We start from the raw sequence: 16,959 nt of genomic DNA, 5'->3' as shown, positions 1-16,959 counted from the left end.
CATAGCACACCAAGACACACTCCTTGAGAGGTGAAGAAGTTTTTCTTCTTCGTGGTTTCATCACGCTTTGCACCCTTCATTCCAGAGAACGTGGAGGACTGATTGTATTGTGTGTCGATTTTAGATTGTTTGAAGAACTTTTCAAAAATATATATTAAGACCAAATCAAGGGGTGCTTTAGTTTTAGCTAGGTTTGTAATAGGTTTTAAGGGTTTCCATCGTTTACTTTTAATATTGTAAATATTTGCATTACAATAGAATTACTGTATATACTCGAGTATAAGCCTAGTTTTTCAGCCCTTTTTTAAGACTGAAAAAAAAAAACCTCCTCGGCTTATACTCGAGTGAGAGTCCTGGTGGGCTTATATTCAGGCAGGCTTATACTCAAGTATATAAAAGGTAAAGTTTTTCCCCTGATGTTAAGTCCAGTCATGACCAACTCTAGGGGTTGGAGCTCATCTCCATTTCTAAGCTGAAGAGCCGGTGTTGTCCATAGACACCTCCAGGATCATGTGGCTGGCATGACTGCATGGAGTGCCGTTACCTTCCCGCCAGAGCAGTACCTATTGATCTACTCACATTGGCATGTTTCTGCTAGGTTGGCAGAAGCTGGAGCTAACAGCGGGTGCTCACTCCGCTCCCGGGATTTGCACCTGGGACCTTTTGGTCCGCAAGTTGCATTACAATAGAATTACTAGTAAAATGTTTTCGAGTTTTGAAATGTATTTTTGGGTTTTGAAATGTATTGCAAGCCACTTTAAATTCAATGTTTTGTCATGGCTGGGATCACTGGGTTGCTGTGACTTTTCGGGGCTATATGGAAATGTGAGTAGATCAATAGGTACTGCCCCATGAAGTCATGTCAATGGCTACATGACTGCAGGGAGCACCGTTATCTTCCTGCCGGAGCAGTACCTATTGATCTACTCACATTTAAATATTTTTGAACTGCTAGGTTGGCAGAAGCTGGGGCTAACAGCAGGAGCTCACCCCACTCCCTGGATTTGAACCGCCAACCTTTCGGTCAGCAAGTTCAGCAGCTCAGCGGCTTAACCCACTGCACCATCAGGGGCTTAAAAAAAACTCTATAGCAAATAAAAGACATGGATAAATTAACATTTTTATTAAAAGAAAATGTTGGTAGAGGATTAAAAATAACAGATTGGTCACCTCTTGAAGAATATATTAAGAGAAAATAAAGATTTGAAAGGGAAAGAAATTATTTTAATACTCTCCAATCTTTTATTGGGAGAGATAAATAAGTTAAAGAAACTAAAACGGACGGAAGAAGAATGGAAGTCATGAATAGTTACCTTTTATTTGTATTTTTTTTCCTCTCTTTTTTCTTTTTATTTCTTACCTTTCTTTATTCTTTTATATGTTCTCCTACTTTTTATGTAGAAAAAAACTTTCTCTCTTAATAAAAAATATATTTTTTAAAAAACTCTATAGGAATGACCTAAAATTATATCTTGTTGACTTGTGTTTACACAAATACCGTGTTTCCCCGAAAATAAGACAGTGTCTTATATTATTTTTTGCTCCCAAAGATATGCTAGGTCTTATTTTTAGGGGATGTCTTATTTTTTCCATGAAGAAGAATTCACATTTATTGTTGAACAAAAAAAAAAATCAACATTTATTCTATACTGTACAGTAGTTGTCATCACAAACCAACATAACCAAACCAGACAAACTATGACTCCTGTCAATAATTTCTTGTTACTACTGTATAAATATAAATCATATAACATTAATATATTATTACCATTATTTCCATGTACAACTGTTATGTGCATTTACCGATCCTGCAAGTTCTGGTGTTTTGTTTGGCGGGTGCCTGGCATGCTTCCAAACAAAAACTTTGCTAGGTCTTACTTTCGGGGGAGGCCTTATATTTAGCAATTCAGCAAAACCTCAGCTAGGTCTTATTTTTTGGGGATGTCTTATTTTCGGGGAAACAGGGTGTGATGCGAAATGTGCAGATTTTACAGTAATCCGCTGTAACGATTACGATTTCTCATACTTTTAAAAAAATGGAAAAATAAAATAAATACATGTTTAAAATCAGCATACAAAATGGATTTCAAGCGTGCTACTCTCATTTCTGATGATGACAAAAAAAAATTGGTTTTGTTGGCTTGTGCGAAACCACCCAAGCCCAGAACAGCGTCCAAAGAACGTACCCATCAAGCTCTGCCTCTCCTCCTTCTTCTTTGCTTTCTGCTTGGCTTCGAGCTGGATAATGGAAAGGGAAGGCGGGATGATGGGACTCGGCATGGCGCTGGCTGCAAATCTCGCCAGCAGACCCAAGCCGCTCTCGTCCAAAGCGGGAGGAGAAAGCCTGTCGCTGCTGCCCATCCCATAGCTTGCCACTTCCTTCTCTTCCTCCTCCTCCTCCTCCTCCTCCTCTTCTTCGTCTTCATCTTCGGAGCTAGAATCTGTCATATACACAAGACACAAAGCGGTTACGGATCGGAATCAAAGTTCACTCAAGCCTGAGCAGAGTTAGAAGTCATGCAAGTTTCCAGCCGACACAAAAGCTGACATCCTAATAGTCTAGCTTGCTGTTGACCTATGCAGCCCGAAAGACAGTTGTATCTGTTGAGTAGGAAATTTAGGTACCGCTTTATGCGGGGAGGCTAATTTAACGAATTTACAACACCATAAAAAAAAACTTCCAGCAATATGCGGAAGAATGAGGAAATACTCCATCAAGGACTCGGTGTCACAAGTGGATGGTGAAGCAGCAGCTCCCCCTGTGGCCAGAATTGAACATACCCCCATGAAGCCGGAAGATGGAAGATGTTAAATTGCCTCTGTGTCTGTCTATGTATGTTATACGTCTAATGGCATTGAATGTTTGCCATGTGTACAGTAGAGTCTCACTTATCCAACATAAACGGGCCGGCAGAACGTTGGATAAGTGAATATGTTGGATAATAAGGAGGAATTAAGGAAAAGCCTATTAAACATCAAATTAGGTTATGATTTTACAAATTAAGCACCAAAACATCATGTTATACAACAAATTTGACAGAAAAAATAGTTCTATATGCAGTAATGCTATGTAGTAATTACTTTATTTACGAATTTAGCACCAAAATATCACAATGTATTGAAAACATTGACTACAAAAATGCATTGGACAATCCACAACGTTGGATAAGCGAGTGTTGGATAAGTGAGACTCTACTGTATATGTGCATTGCAATCCGCCCTGAGAAGGGTGGAATATAAATACTGTAAATACATAAATAAATAAACATGGGCACGCATGAGTTTCCCTAAAACATGTGAATATCCTTTCTTGGCTGCTGCGGGAGTTGGCACACAGAACTCCCACGACCAACAGAAAATACCGGAAGGGTTTTTTGGGCATTGACCTTGAGTTTGGGAGTTGTAGTTCACCTACATCCAGAGAGCACCGTGGACTCAAACAATGATGGATCTGGACCAAACTAAGACCATCAGAAATATGTGTTTTCTGACTGGGGGAATCCTTTGTTGGGAGGTGTTAACTGACCCTGGAGTTGGAATAATGTCCAGGGTGGGAGAAAAAACTCTTGTCTGTTTTGAAAACGAATAAAATCTGGCTCCCAGTATTTAAAAAAAAAACCTTTAAAATCAGGACAGTAAATAAAGAACAACACTCAGAAAATAGGGGGATTCCAGACAGGAAACAATCAGGGCCAGCTAACACCTCCCGGTTCTGCCCGGTGACTGCTGGAAGACTAGTTTGGTTTTCTTGATGTTCAATTAGAAGCTGAGCTTCTCGTATGCTTCTGCAAAAGGGGTTTAGAGTGGCTTGTAGGTCTTCTTCTGAATGGGCACAGGCTACGTTATCATCGGCATATTGGAATTCTATAATTCTGGAACATGGCCAGGCAGCCTGGAAACTCACAGCTACCCAATGTCCACATGGTTAATTCATTTACTGTATATACTCGAGTATAAGCCTAGTTTTTCAGTCCTTTTTTTAGGACTGAAAAAGCCCCCTTCGGCTTATACTCGGGTGAGGGTCCTGGTTGGCTTATATTTGGGTCAGCTTATACTCGAGAATATATGGTACATTTATTATTTTTCTCTATTATTATTGGTATTATTACATTTATTATTTTACTCTATTATTGTTGCTGCTATCACATTGATTTTACTCTATTTTATTATTAATAATAATACATTTATTTCGCTCTGATCTTATTATTATTATTACATTTATTATTGTACTCCGTTATTACATGTATTATTTTACTCTATTATTATTAAAAGGACACATAAGCACATTTACATTGAAGAAGATGAGAATCATGATTTGATCAGAATTGGACAGTCTTATCTTAAATTTGAGCTTTATGTAAATATTCAAAAACATTTAACCTACCGATGCCTCAATTAATGTCATTTTATTGGTACAGTAGAGTCTCACTTATCCAACACTCGCTTATCCAACGTTCTGGATTATCCAACGCATTTTTGTAGTCAATGTTTTCAATATATCATGATATTTTGGTGCTAAATTTGTAAATACAGTAATTACAACATAGCATTACTGCGTATTGAACTACTTTTTCTGCCAAATTTGTTGTCTTACATGATGTTTTGGTGCTTCATTTGTAAAATCATAACTTAATTTGATGTTCAATAGGCTTTTCCTTAATCTCTCCTTATTATCCAACATATTCGCTTATCCAACATTCTGCCGGCCCGTTTATGTTGGATAAGTGAGACTCTACTGTATCTATTTTTATTTCTGAAATTTATCACCCTCGGCTTATACTGGAGTCAATCTTTTCCCAGTTTTTTTGTGGTAAAATTAGGTGCCTCGGCTTATATTCGGGTCGGCTTATACTTGAGTATATACGGTACTTGAATTAATTATGGTTGGGAGATGTGTTTTCAGTACTGGGTAATGGGAAAGATTGGCACTTTTGGTTGTTATTGATCCTTTAAAAAATATTAACAACAACAAGAACAATATAAACAGTTTTTCATTACCGAAGCCATAAAGTATTTGAAACCAAAGCTCTTTCTCTGTGGATCAAATCCACCCCTTCTCTTACCCGAAAACCATGGGGACAGAAAGGAACTAGTGTAAATAAATAAATGCCAGACATCAATATTTCATGGGGGGAAAACATTTGTAAATATAACCAAGCTTGCATGGAATTGTGTGTGGTACAAGTTGCCCCCTGTTGATGCCGATATTTCTTGCCAATTCAGTACCAAAACTTTCCAAGGCACTCGGTCCCCACCCCTCGACGAGCAGCAAAAAAGCAAAGGAAACAATAGCTTTGGTTAAACAACAGACAAGACATTTGTTAAGTCACCACATAAATGCAACAAGATGACTGGAAAAAAAGCATGGGTAAGGGGATGCGGGGAGAAAGGGAGAGCAATGCACACTGAAGATTAATATTGTCTAGTTAAATATATATATATATATAAATGTTTATATATATTATAGCAAACACAACATACTTTCATCATGTTGCCAAGCAGCAAACCGACAGCATACAAAGCTGGCTAAGTGCAGGCAGACTTTCAGCAGCTATTGGGTCCTCCACATCTGGCTGAAATGGGCCGGTCCAAATTCCAGTGCAAAAGGCACATGATTATGAATCCCTGTCCAGGAATTTCAAAATTGTAACCACAGAGGGGCTCGACAGGGCTGCCTTATGCCAGATCCAGTGCCTTCCTCTTCCTTGAATTCCTCGAGTCATGGCAACTGAAGTGCTTTCCAAGTGGGAAAGTTTGGCAAAGCCTCACCAAACTACACATCCTTGAATTCCTCGAGTCCTGGGAACTGAAGCTCTATCCAAGTAGGAAAGTTTTGCCAAGTCTCACCAAACTACACATCCTTGAATTCCTTGAGTCATGGCAACTGAAGTGCTATCCAAATGGGAAAGTTTTGCAAAGCCTCACCAAACTACACATCCTTGAATTCCTCGAGTCATGGCAACTAGAGCGCTATCCAAGTGGGATAATTTTGCAAAGTCTCATCAAACTACACATCCTTGAACTCCTTGAGTCCTGGCAATTAAAGTGCTTTCCAAATGGGAAAGTTTTGCAAAGCCTCACCAAACTACACATAATTGAATTCCTCGAGTCATGGCAACTAAAACGCTATCCAAGTGGGATAATTTTGCCAAGTCTCGCCAAACTACACATCCCTGAATTCCTCGAGTCATGGCAACTAAAACACTATCCAAGTGGGATAATTTTGCAAAGTCTCGCCAAACTACACATCCTTGAATTCCTTCAGTCATGTCAACTGAAGTGCTATCCAAGTGGAAAAGTTTTGCAAAGTCTCACCAAACTACACATCCTTGAACTCCTTGAGTCATGGCAACTAAAACGCTATCCAAGTGGGATAATTTTGCAAAATCTCACCAAACTACACATCCTTGAACTCCTCGAGTCATGGCAAGTGAAGTACTATCCAAGTGGGAAAGTTTTGCAAAGCCTCACTAAACTACGCATCCTTGAATTCCTCGAGCCATGGCAACTGAAGTGCTTTTCTAGTGGGAAAGTTTTGCAAAGTCTCACCAAACTACACATCCTTGAATTCCTCAAGTCATGGCAACTGAAGTGCTATCCAAGTGGGATAATTTTGCAAAACCTCACCAAACTACATATTCTTTAATTCCTCAAATAATGGCAACTGAAGCGCTATGCAAGTGGGATAGTTTTGCAATGCCTCTCCAAACTACACATCCCTGAATTCCTCAAAAAGAAGCTGTGGCAACCGAAGTGCTATCCAAGTGGGACAGTTTTGCAATGCAGGTCAACACACGGAAGTTAGGAGCGGAAGGCACCGAGTCGACACATTTCGCCCATGTGGTTATAATTTCGTAACATTTTAGCAACAAATTTTCCATGTTGTAAACGAAATCGATGGTCATAGAAAAGAGAAACTCAGAATCACAAAATCCACAGTTTCAGTGTTGCGAATTGAACAAGGGGGAGCGGGGTGGAGACTGCAAATCTGCGGAGGTTGAAAGAGGATAGAGAGAAAAAGGTATTTTTGCCTACCTACATAACAAGGTTCGGGTTCATGCTTAGGGACCTTTTCGCTGAGCAGGGTCTGCCCTGCTCCCAGCCAATCGCTTTGCTTCTTTAGCCGCGAGAGCAAACACAAAGGACCGAGATAGACACTCAAAGCATCATGGAAAGGGATCGGGGGTGAAGGGGTTGGCCAAGCAGCTGCAAGGAGAAAGGGAGCACGCTAGAAAAGCCGAGGTTATTAATGGTTTTTAGTAAATCAGGGAAAGCCATCAGAAAAATGCTATTACGCAAATATCCCTTAAAACCAAATCAAATAGAGAAAGATATAAAATAGATAGAAACGGCAATTTTTTTTTTTGAAATATTCCTCCCGCCCACCCGCCCGATTCCTCCCCTTCCCCACAACAACACACCTTTCTGGAACACATCATGCCCAAAATGTATTGAAAACCCTCTTTGTGAAAGGGGAGGGGGTTTCAAAAGAAAAAGAAAAATTTTAGAAGTAAATTATGTACCTGGTTGTCAAGAGCAAACCTGTGATTGCAAAACTCTGGGGCATCTAAAAAGGGAAACAATACACTAGAAAAAATTGGGGAAATCCAAAAGTACAGAATGGGCTACCATACTGATAGCACAAATAAATATGTATTTGTTGTCAAAGGCTTTCATGGCCAGAATCTGTGAGTTTTCCGGGCTCCAGAAGCATTCTCTCCTGACGTTTTGCCCACATCTATGGCAGGCATCCTCAGAGGTTGTGAGGTCTGTTGGAAACTAGGCAAGTGGGGTTTATCTATCTGTGGAAACTCTTGTCTGTTTGAGGCAAGTGTGAATGTTGCAATTGGCTCGCTTGATGACGATAATAATAATAATAATTATAATAATAATAATACATCACAGAGTCCTAAATGCTTGGGAAGTGTTCGACTTGTGATTTTGTGATATGAAATCCAGCATATCTATCTTGTTTGCTGTGTCATAATAAAATAATAATACATCACACAGTCCTAAATGCTTGGGAAGTGTTCGACTTGTGATTTTGTGATACGAAATCCAGCATATCTATCTTATTTGCTGTGTCATACTATGTTTTTGTGTCAATAATATTAACTTTATTTTTCTATCCCGCCTCCATCTCCCCAAAGGGACTCGGGTCGGCTCACATGGGGACAAGCTCGATCCAACAAAGATTAAAACCAAACATGGATTGAAACATATCTCAATAAAATTTATGACATTTCAACAAGACAATAACATCAGAAAAAGCATCATGATTAGCATGGAATGCCCTTGCAGCTTCAAAGCCTGGCTGCTTCCTGCCTGGAGGAATCCTTGGTTGGGAGGTGTTAGCTGGGCTTGATTGATTCATGTCTGGAATTCCCCTGTTTTCTGAATGTTCTTCTTTATTTACTGTCCTGATGCTACAGTTGTTGTTTTCTTAATACTGGTAGCCAGATTTTGTTCATTTTCATGGTGGTGCCTAGTTTCCAACAGACCTCACAACCTCTGAGGATGCCTGCCATAGATGTAGGCGAAACGTCAGGAGAGAATGCTTCCGGAACGTGGACAGACATCCCGGAAAACTCGCAGCCACCCAAATATGTATTTATTAGATTATGCACAGTTTACCCTGCCGATTTGAATTGGAAAAAGGAAGGGAAAATCAACATGCAGATTTGATTTTCCTCCCGGAAAACAAAGCGCCCGAGAAGTACTGACCTGCCTTTAAAACCAGTGCTGAGCATAAATAGGGAAAGACCTGTTCTTTCTAAAAATAGTAGCTTAGCACTGGGGCAGATAATATCTCAGGATTTCTCTGCCACTGGAGGAAGTTCTACCTACTTCGCCTCAAAAACTAGCTTGGAGCTTAGATAGTTATAGACCTGCTCTTTCTGATAGCTCAGGGCTAAGGTAAAGAGAAAACGGCAAGGCAGGGATATTTGAATAATAGAGAGGACCTCGCAATTGTGTTAATGTCAGGTTTCCCCTGAATTCTGGAGGAGCAATGAGGGACAGAGGGATGGAGTGAAGCAGCAAGCGAGGCACCTACGGAGAGACACAGCAAGAGAGACAAGGCAGACCGGTTTAGTTAAAAACAAGCTAGGTATTTTTAATAAAAAGCTTGGTACCAAATTGCAGTACAAACATCGAGGGGGCACTCCCACACAACAAAGAGGTCCAATGTACAAACTTCCTTCCAAACCAAAAAAAAATTAATAATAATGGGAAAAGGGGAAGGAAAAAAAACAGAAGAAGCCACATATAACAACAGTGATGGCAACAAGAGATGAAGGGGAAAAAAATAATATTCGGAATGCATGCCTTAGTATGCGTAACGGGGAGGCATGGCGAGGACTACGACCCCTTCTACACTGCCATCTAAAATCAGGATTATCTTTGAACTGGGTTATATGGCAGTGAGGACTCATATAATTCAGTTCAAAGCAGATAATGTGGATTATCTGATTTGATCGTACGGCAGCGTAGAAGGGCCTGAGTTCGTCCGAAAGCTCTTGAAAGAGCAGGTTGGTCTTAAAATGGTTAAGGTTGTGACATTTGGCAGAACATATTTTGTGTATGGAAAATAATGATCGATAAAGCAAGAGGCAGGAATCCCAGGCGGCCGATGTCGGCACCGTCTGGGATGGATGGCCACCGCGCGCCATCCGCACCCACATCCCACACTCGCGCATCCCTCACTCACTCAGCACACGGAAGAGCTTGGTTTGGTTTTGTGTTAGAATCTAGTAACCTTGATCGAACGAGTCCTCCGAAGAATCACTGAATGCATATCCAGCTTCGGCCTCTCTGGGCAGCAAACAGAAGGGCTGCTTCCGGGCAGCCGCCAGTTTAGATTTGAGAGTTCTGGCGGCAGAGAGGCCCTTGGCGGTCGCCTTGAGGCCGCCTGCGATCCGGCCGCTCTTTGGGGCCACAACACCGTAGAGCCCGGGGGGTCTCGTTCTGGAGCTGGCCGGGGAATGGGAAGACCACTCGTCCTGCAGGGATTCGTCATCGTCCTCAGAGTCTGTATCTGCAGTCAACGTAGTTATTATTTGTATATATAGGACATTGCAGTTTCCCAATCTCAGAGTTGCACCTCAAGCTGCCTCACCAAGAACACATGCTAAAGAATACAGTAATCAAGTATGGTTTGTTTTTTTTTAGTTTACAGATGCCATGTTTAACTGTGTTTTAAAAGGGTCAGTATTTCAGTTACTCTGCACTCATGAGTGGTTGCCATGGAGAAGGGGGCGGAGCCAACTGTTATTTTGGTGGGAGAAGTGCAGGTTTGAAAAAGCAGCCGTTAGTCTGTGCCCTACTGAGGTACAGAGAAGGCTGATCCTCAGTGAAGGGATCAGGGAGGCTCAAATGTTTGATTTTAAGTCAGCTTAAAATAAGTTTGGTGACTTATTTTAAATTAGTCTGTGCCCTAAGGAGGTGCAGTTAAGACTAATCCTCAGTGAAGGGATCAGGGTGGCTCAAATGTTTGATTTTGAGTCAGTTTAAAATAAGTTTGGTGGCTTATTTTAAGGTAGTCTGTTTCCAGATAAGGAACAGATAGTCTGTGATTGAAATTCACAGGGTGACTGCAGGTTAAAATAGTAAAGGAGGAAGTAGTATTTTAAAGTTTGAAACATCTCAATATAGCTTTGCAACTGTTAATCTAAGTGCCTCTAAAGAAGTTACTGTAACCATTAAGCTTGGGCCTGAATAAACGTGTTATTGTTCTTTTTAACATCTCAGTCTCTGAAATCTATATTACCATCAAAAGCAAACAAGAAAGAAGAAAAATAAAATTTTAAAACTCTCCTCTCTAAGTAGCCAGTGGCTATATCTTCCAATAGTGGTGGCAAGAGTTGATCATCCCCTTAACATCTGGTGGCCGCATTATAAACATCTTTACCTCTGGTGGCAGCTTTTAAATAAAACATCTTTAATAACTGGTGGCAGCGGATATAAAATATATAACAATAATATAAATATAATTAATGAATAGAAACTCCTCCACATCTTCGCAATTGGTGTCAGTGGTGGGAATTTTAAAAAGATTTCTCCCCCTTCCTGACATTGTTGCAAATACATACTCTTTTAAAAAGCCTTGCTCTCAGAAACACACCTCTGAATCCTGGCCTACCGACTCCATTATTATGTGTGAGATACAGTACTGTTGGGGACCGGCCTGGAGGGGAAGTAAAGGAGAGAATTCCAAGAGAGCAATAAAACAAGGCTTTTATTGTTATCACAGCTGATGATAAGGCAAACAGCCGTAGGCACCCACTCTAACGGGTCCTTAACATGTAAACGGCCGTCGCAACATGTGTGCAGTCAACAAAGAATATATGTCTTGGCTTATCTAAAATTGACCAATGGCTGAGGGCCTTCTTCACCTTCCACACCTACTTGGCATAAACGATACCTGTGACCTCACTTGTTTACTCTGAGCTTTCTTCTCTCTTTGGAACTTCCTGGAGAAAGGCACCAGCTCACAGGAAGTAATGTATTAGATCACATTCTTGGTTATAGTGGCCTCTTGAACTCAAGTTCTGCCATTTTTTCATATCTGAAGCTGTCTGTATCTACAAACAATCCACAGCCCCTTCCGCTATTGCTGCTGTGAGGCAAAGGAGACTCAATCTCTACTTCTAACAAAGCCCACTGGGAACACAAAGCATGGAAGAGCCAAAGGAAGGTTTGAGAAATGGCTTACTGTAGGAGTAGCTGCTAGCTTCGGATATTGCTGGTGAACTGGAAACCTTCAGGTGGCCCTTGACTCTGAGCCCCACCTCCATCTTCTTCATTTTGCCAGACATTTTGTTTTTACCTTCTTTGGAAGCCTTCAGAGAGAAGCTCATCGTCTTGGCCAAGTGCTTCTTGTCCTCTTTGCCAAGGAAGGCCTCGTGCGGCGACAGGTATCGACTGCCGAAACAGCCGCCGTTTCTCTGCCTTCCCACAGAGCCGTCCGCAAACTTAAAGGGCGATCTCAATTTGTTGCGCCTGGTGAGAGACAGGGCTTTGTCGAGCTTGCTCACCAGTTGCTCCTGATCGGAGGCCAGCTTCTTCTTCTTAATCTTTAGCTGCAAAAGGAAAGAAAAAAAGAATTGGGCACCGGTGACGACAGGGCAGATACCACTGGCTACAATAGCCAATGGTTTTTAATCTCTCTCATCCAATGACTAGTCAGGACTGTCAACCAAAAATTCTTAGCCATCTCCTGAGGAACTGTTTCCCAAATTGGTGACTTCCAGATGCATCAGACTATGTTCAAAACCCAACAGTGTACTTTGTACCCAAACTAGTGCCTTCTTTCCCTCCCCTTTCAACTTCCAGAAAGCATTTCAGGTACTGGGACAGTTGCTGGAATAAAATACATACATCTATATCATATATACTCAAGTATAAGCCAACCCGAATATAAGCCAAGGCAACCTAATTTTACCACAAAAAACTGGGAAAACTTATTGACTCAAGTATAAGCCAAAGGTGGGAAATGCAGCGACTTCCAACAAAGTAACAGGCAAATAATCAATGCCTATACGAGTGCAGAGCTAGATATAGATCTATAATTATATATACGAATTTCACATATGTTTGCAAATCCTCTCTCTATATGAGCATTTCCCTCCTGCAATATTTGCAAGCCCTATACATTTATGTTTATATCTATCTACACATGTCTATATATTTTTGTGTGTACATTTTCCCCTGTAATATTTGCAAGCCCCATATATCTATATTCATATCTATCTAGAGAGATGTCTAGATATTGATAATTATAAAATATGCTTTTATAAGATTAATAGATTTCTTTTTCTTTTTCCTGACTTGCAAGGGCTTCTCTCCCTCTCCTTTCCCTTTTCAAAACATTCCCTTGGTTAAGAGCAAGGGAAGCTTTGGAAAAGAAAACACACTGTTAAGGCAGATAAGAGGAGAGATAAATCTATCATTTATTTCAAGCAAATGCCTCCGGGCTCCACTGCCCAGCTTGACCCCATTATAAGCTGAGGGAGGTTTTTTCGGCTCAAAAAAAGGCTGAAAAACTCGGCTTATCTTCAAGTATATATGGTACATAAAACCAGGTTTGTACCAACCTCATTGGAGAAGTTGGCTAAGACATCCTGCTCATCCCAGCTGCGATTCCTGCCTTTCATCCTCCCGGTCCTGCTCTCCATCTCCTCTTCGTCGTCAAGGAAAATGCCTCTGTGTCTCTTCCGGGTGCCTTCACCAGTTTCCGAGTCTTCAGAGAGGAGTAAGGACTTGCTTAGTCTGGAAAACAAGATGAAAAAAGGGATTTGACTGGTTGGTTAGTTGATTGTCTCCCATGTCAAGACCGAAGGTAGCTCACATCAAGTTTTTGTGTGTGTGTCTGGAGCGACTAGAGAAACTGCAAGTTGCTTCTGGTGCGAGACAATTGGCCCTCTGCAAGGACGTTGCCCAGCAGACATTGCCTGGATGTTTTTGATGTTTTACCATCCTTGTGGGAGGCTTCTCTCATGTCCCTGCATGGACCTGGAGCTGACAGAGGGAGCTCATCCACGCTCTCCCCGGATTCGAACCGGCAAACTTCAGGTCAGCAACCCAACCTTCAAGTCAGCAGTTCTGCCGGCACAAGGGTTTAACCCATTGTGCCACCAGAGGCCCCTTGCATCAAGTTAAGAACAAAGTTAAAAAAATTAAAATTTTCACATAAAGAGGTTCATCAAAAATCACTGTTAAAAAATTAGGAAAAAGGAATGAAATCATAATAGACCACTCCTGGAAAACCAAAGTTTGGGAATGGCTGCCTCAAGAGCACACTGAATTTTCGACATGTGCCATGACAGGTTAGGGCTGGTTGGGAAGCACTGCTCAAGACAAAGGACATTGCTTCTTCAGATTTTCCATTACATTTGATAGAGAAATGAAGAAACACACAGACATACACAAATGCCTCTGAATTTTTTGAAACTGGCAAAGGAAATAAAACACAGAAGGCACAACGAAGGGATAAAAACCTTGATAGAAACATTTGGCAGAAAGTAAAAAAGAGACAAGCAGAAACATGGCAGGAGCAAGGCACCCAGTTGCCCTTTAGGCCCTTGGCAACTCTGCTGGGCCTAAATACGCATTTCATGGAGCGAAAGACGGGAGGAATGACCAGGTCCACAACATTCAGCCAAGCAGAGCTCGCTTAAGCCTTGCTTTTGAGAAAAAGCTGCAGAATAGGAAAGGAACAAGCAAAACAGAATAATCCTGCACATAGTGGGGCAGCAGTGGCACAACTGTTAAATCTGCTGGCAGATCGAAGTCACGGGTTGGAGCGAGCCCCTGCTGTCAGCCCTAGCTCCTGCCAACCTAGCAGTTGAAGTCCAACTTTCAACTAAGATGGCGTGAGAGCAGAACGGAAGCTAAAAGAGGAAGAATGGCAGATAGACAGAGCAGGACTTACATGGGCTTGTTCCCAAATAAGCCGCCCCGAGTCCCTCCGGGGAGATGGGGCGGGGTATAAAAATAAAATTATTATTATTATTATTATTATCAAGGCAGTAGCTTTGATGACCACCAAGCAACCCGTTCCATCTGCTGCTCTTTCACCAATGCCTCCCCGCCTTATTCATTCCATGTCCATGCCATGGCCGCTTCCCCAGTCCGAAAGGCATGACCTTCAACACAAAGCACCCAAGCTGCCACATGCTTCATCGTGAAACCCTTCTTGTCCACGATTCAGGACACGATGCCAAAAGACAGAGAGCGCATGTGTGTGCTTGTGTGTGAGTGTGTGTAGGTGACCCTTCCGGGGCAGAACCCCCTGTGCCAGGAACCCTTTGCCCCCACCGCCCGGCTCTTACTTTCCGCTCCTGCAGCCGCTCTTCCCTCTCTCCTTAGGAGGCGACAGAGCACTCGATCCATGCTTCCTCTTCCTGGGCCTTCCTGGGCCTCGTCTGGCCAAGCTTCTACTTTTCTCGTCATGATTTTCCCTTTAAAAAAACCATACGCTTGACCGTTAACCGAAAGCAACTAGAACGTAAATTTGTTCAAAAAACAAAAAGGGGAGGAAAATTAATTCTGGGAAAGGGGAAATGAGACCAAAGTAATTTACAAAAGGAATTAGAAAAAACCAAAGCTAACTCAGAAGAGCCCTGATCCGTCGTCAACAAAACACTAAACCGACCTACTCAAAACCCAAAACCTCCAGGAAGGCCGCCACTAATGGAGTGCTTGCACAACCAAAACATGTCTAGCACGTGTAATGAGCCACCAAGTTACCAACAAACACACTGATGGACCAAGAGAAGGACGGAGAAGTCCTCAAGGTGTGACTCGAAAGAAGACAACTGTGTCGCAACCTGCCAGAGGTCACCGGACGATCTCTGAGTTACTTACTCGGAGTCTCTCCGCCGTTGCAGCTTCACCAGTTCCCTCTGTTTTTCCTTGTACCTCCTCTGCAGTTCGGCCAGCCTCATCCTGTAGTCCAACTCCATTGCGTCCATGTTCTCAACAGATGACTTGATGGAGTACATCTGGGAGGAAAATGTTTAGAAAACCACAAGAATTTAGAAAAGGAGTGCAGTGGGGTAGGAGGAAAGAAAAGGTGGTGGTTCAACTCAACAGTACAGCACATGCCCTATCCAACAGTATTTGTGCCAATTTTAGTCAAGATTCCTCACTGTTTGAATCCACAGTGCTCTCTGGATGTAGGTAAACTACAACTCCCAAACACAAGGTCAATGCCCATCAAATCCTTCCAGTATTTCCTGTTCGTCATTGGAATTGTGTGTGCCAAGTTTGGTTCAATTCCATCGTTGGTGGGGTTCAGAATGCTCTTTGATTGTAGGTGAACTATAAATCCCAGCAACTACAACTCTCAAATGACAAAATTGATCCCCCTCTCAACTCCACCAGTATTCAAATTTGGGCGTACCAGGTATTTGAATGAATTAAAATACATCCTGCATGTCAGATATTGACATTATGATTCATAACAGTAGCAAAATGACAATTATGAAATATTTTTGTGGGATACCCTCAACCCCACCAGCATTCAAATTTGGGCACATCGAGTATTTGTACCAAATTGGTCCATTGAATGAAAATACATCCTGCATATCAGATATTTACATTACGATCCATAACAGTAGCAAAATGACAGTGATGAAGTAGCAACGGAAATAATTTTATGGTTGGTTTGGGGTCACCACAACATAAGGAACTGGATTAAGGGGTCGCGGCATTAGGAAGATTGAGAAGCACTGGTTTAGAAGTATGACCTTGTGGGTGGGAGAGCAGGTCATAATCTGGACCTTGTACAAGGCTGGAGCAACTCTGCAAATACTTTCAAAAGAAACTAGACAAATCCATCAAATATTGATTCCCAAGCTAAATCTCACTTCTTGATAATGTTCCTACAAGTCATCTATCAATTTATGGAAACCGAGATGCCCAAGGCAAAGAATATTCAGGATTGTTTTGCAAGTTCTTCCTCTGAAATATAGCTACAAGACCTTGTATTCAATGACCATCTACTGTCCAAAGACTAAGAAGGGCCAAGATGTGATGCCTTGCAGCATCCGTTCCCGTGAATTTCTTTCCTTCACTAGGAAGAGCAAAGCTGGTAGAAAAGAACTACTCACCGCTTCGTCTTTCTTTTGCATCCAGCTGTACTTTTTGTTGGGATTCAGTTCTCGAGGAAGACGGATGTTCTTGAGGCCATCCACGAAGGGCGTGGAGAGGACTTCCATCAGCATTTGGGTGCTGGCAGCTAGCAGGCTCTCCAGGGTCGGGCGGATGGGGAAGTTCTCCATCCCTGCTGAAATATATGGTATTTCATTTATGATATTATATATTATATATGTGAGCCGCTCCGAGTCCCCGTTGGGGAGATGGAGGTTAAAATTATTATTATTATTATTATTATTATTTTATGACAAAGCAAACAAGATAGATATGCTGGATTTCGTATCACAAAATCACAAGTCG

General features: G+C 41.7%; 1 protein-coding gene across 5 annotated transcripts in view; it reads right to left on the bottom strand.

The window, feature by feature from the left end:
- The window catches only part of tnrc18 (trinucleotide repeat containing 18), a 101,070-nt gene that overhangs the window by 24,232 nt on the left and 59,879 nt on the right, over nucleotides 1-16,959 (bottom strand). For 2 of the 5 annotated variants that reach the window (XM_062964625.1, XM_062964623.1), the window contains exons 11-17: nucleotides 16,614-16,789; nucleotides 15,367-15,503; nucleotides 14,832-14,960; nucleotides 13,095-13,269; nucleotides 11,714-12,080; nucleotides 9,758-10,036; nucleotides 2,187-2,441 (exon numbers count right to left, since the gene is read on the bottom strand). In XM_062964625.1, coding sequence (XP_062820695.1) covers nucleotides 2,187-2,441; nucleotides 9,758-10,036; nucleotides 11,714-12,080; nucleotides 13,095-13,269; nucleotides 14,832-14,960; nucleotides 15,367-15,503; nucleotides 16,614-16,789 — 1,518 coding nt within the window. The remainder of the gene's footprint in view (nucleotides 1-2,186; nucleotides 2,442-9,757; nucleotides 10,037-11,713; nucleotides 12,081-13,094; nucleotides 13,270-14,831; nucleotides 14,961-15,366; nucleotides 15,504-16,613; nucleotides 16,790-16,959) is intronic. The other 3 variants (XM_062964626.1, XM_062964624.1, XM_062964627.1) reach the window with 3 other exon arrangements.

The sequence above is a fragment of the Anolis carolinensis genome, unplaced genomic scaffold, assembly GCF_035594765.1.
Source record: "Anolis carolinensis isolate JA03-04 unplaced genomic scaffold, rAnoCar3.1.pri scaffold_13, whole genome shotgun sequence".
Taxonomy (NCBI): Eukaryota; Metazoa; Chordata; class Lepidosauria; order Squamata; family Dactyloidae; genus Anolis; species Anolis carolinensis.
The sequence above is the reverse complement of the archived record's forward strand: the minus strand, read 5'-3'. Positions and strand labels throughout refer to the sequence as shown.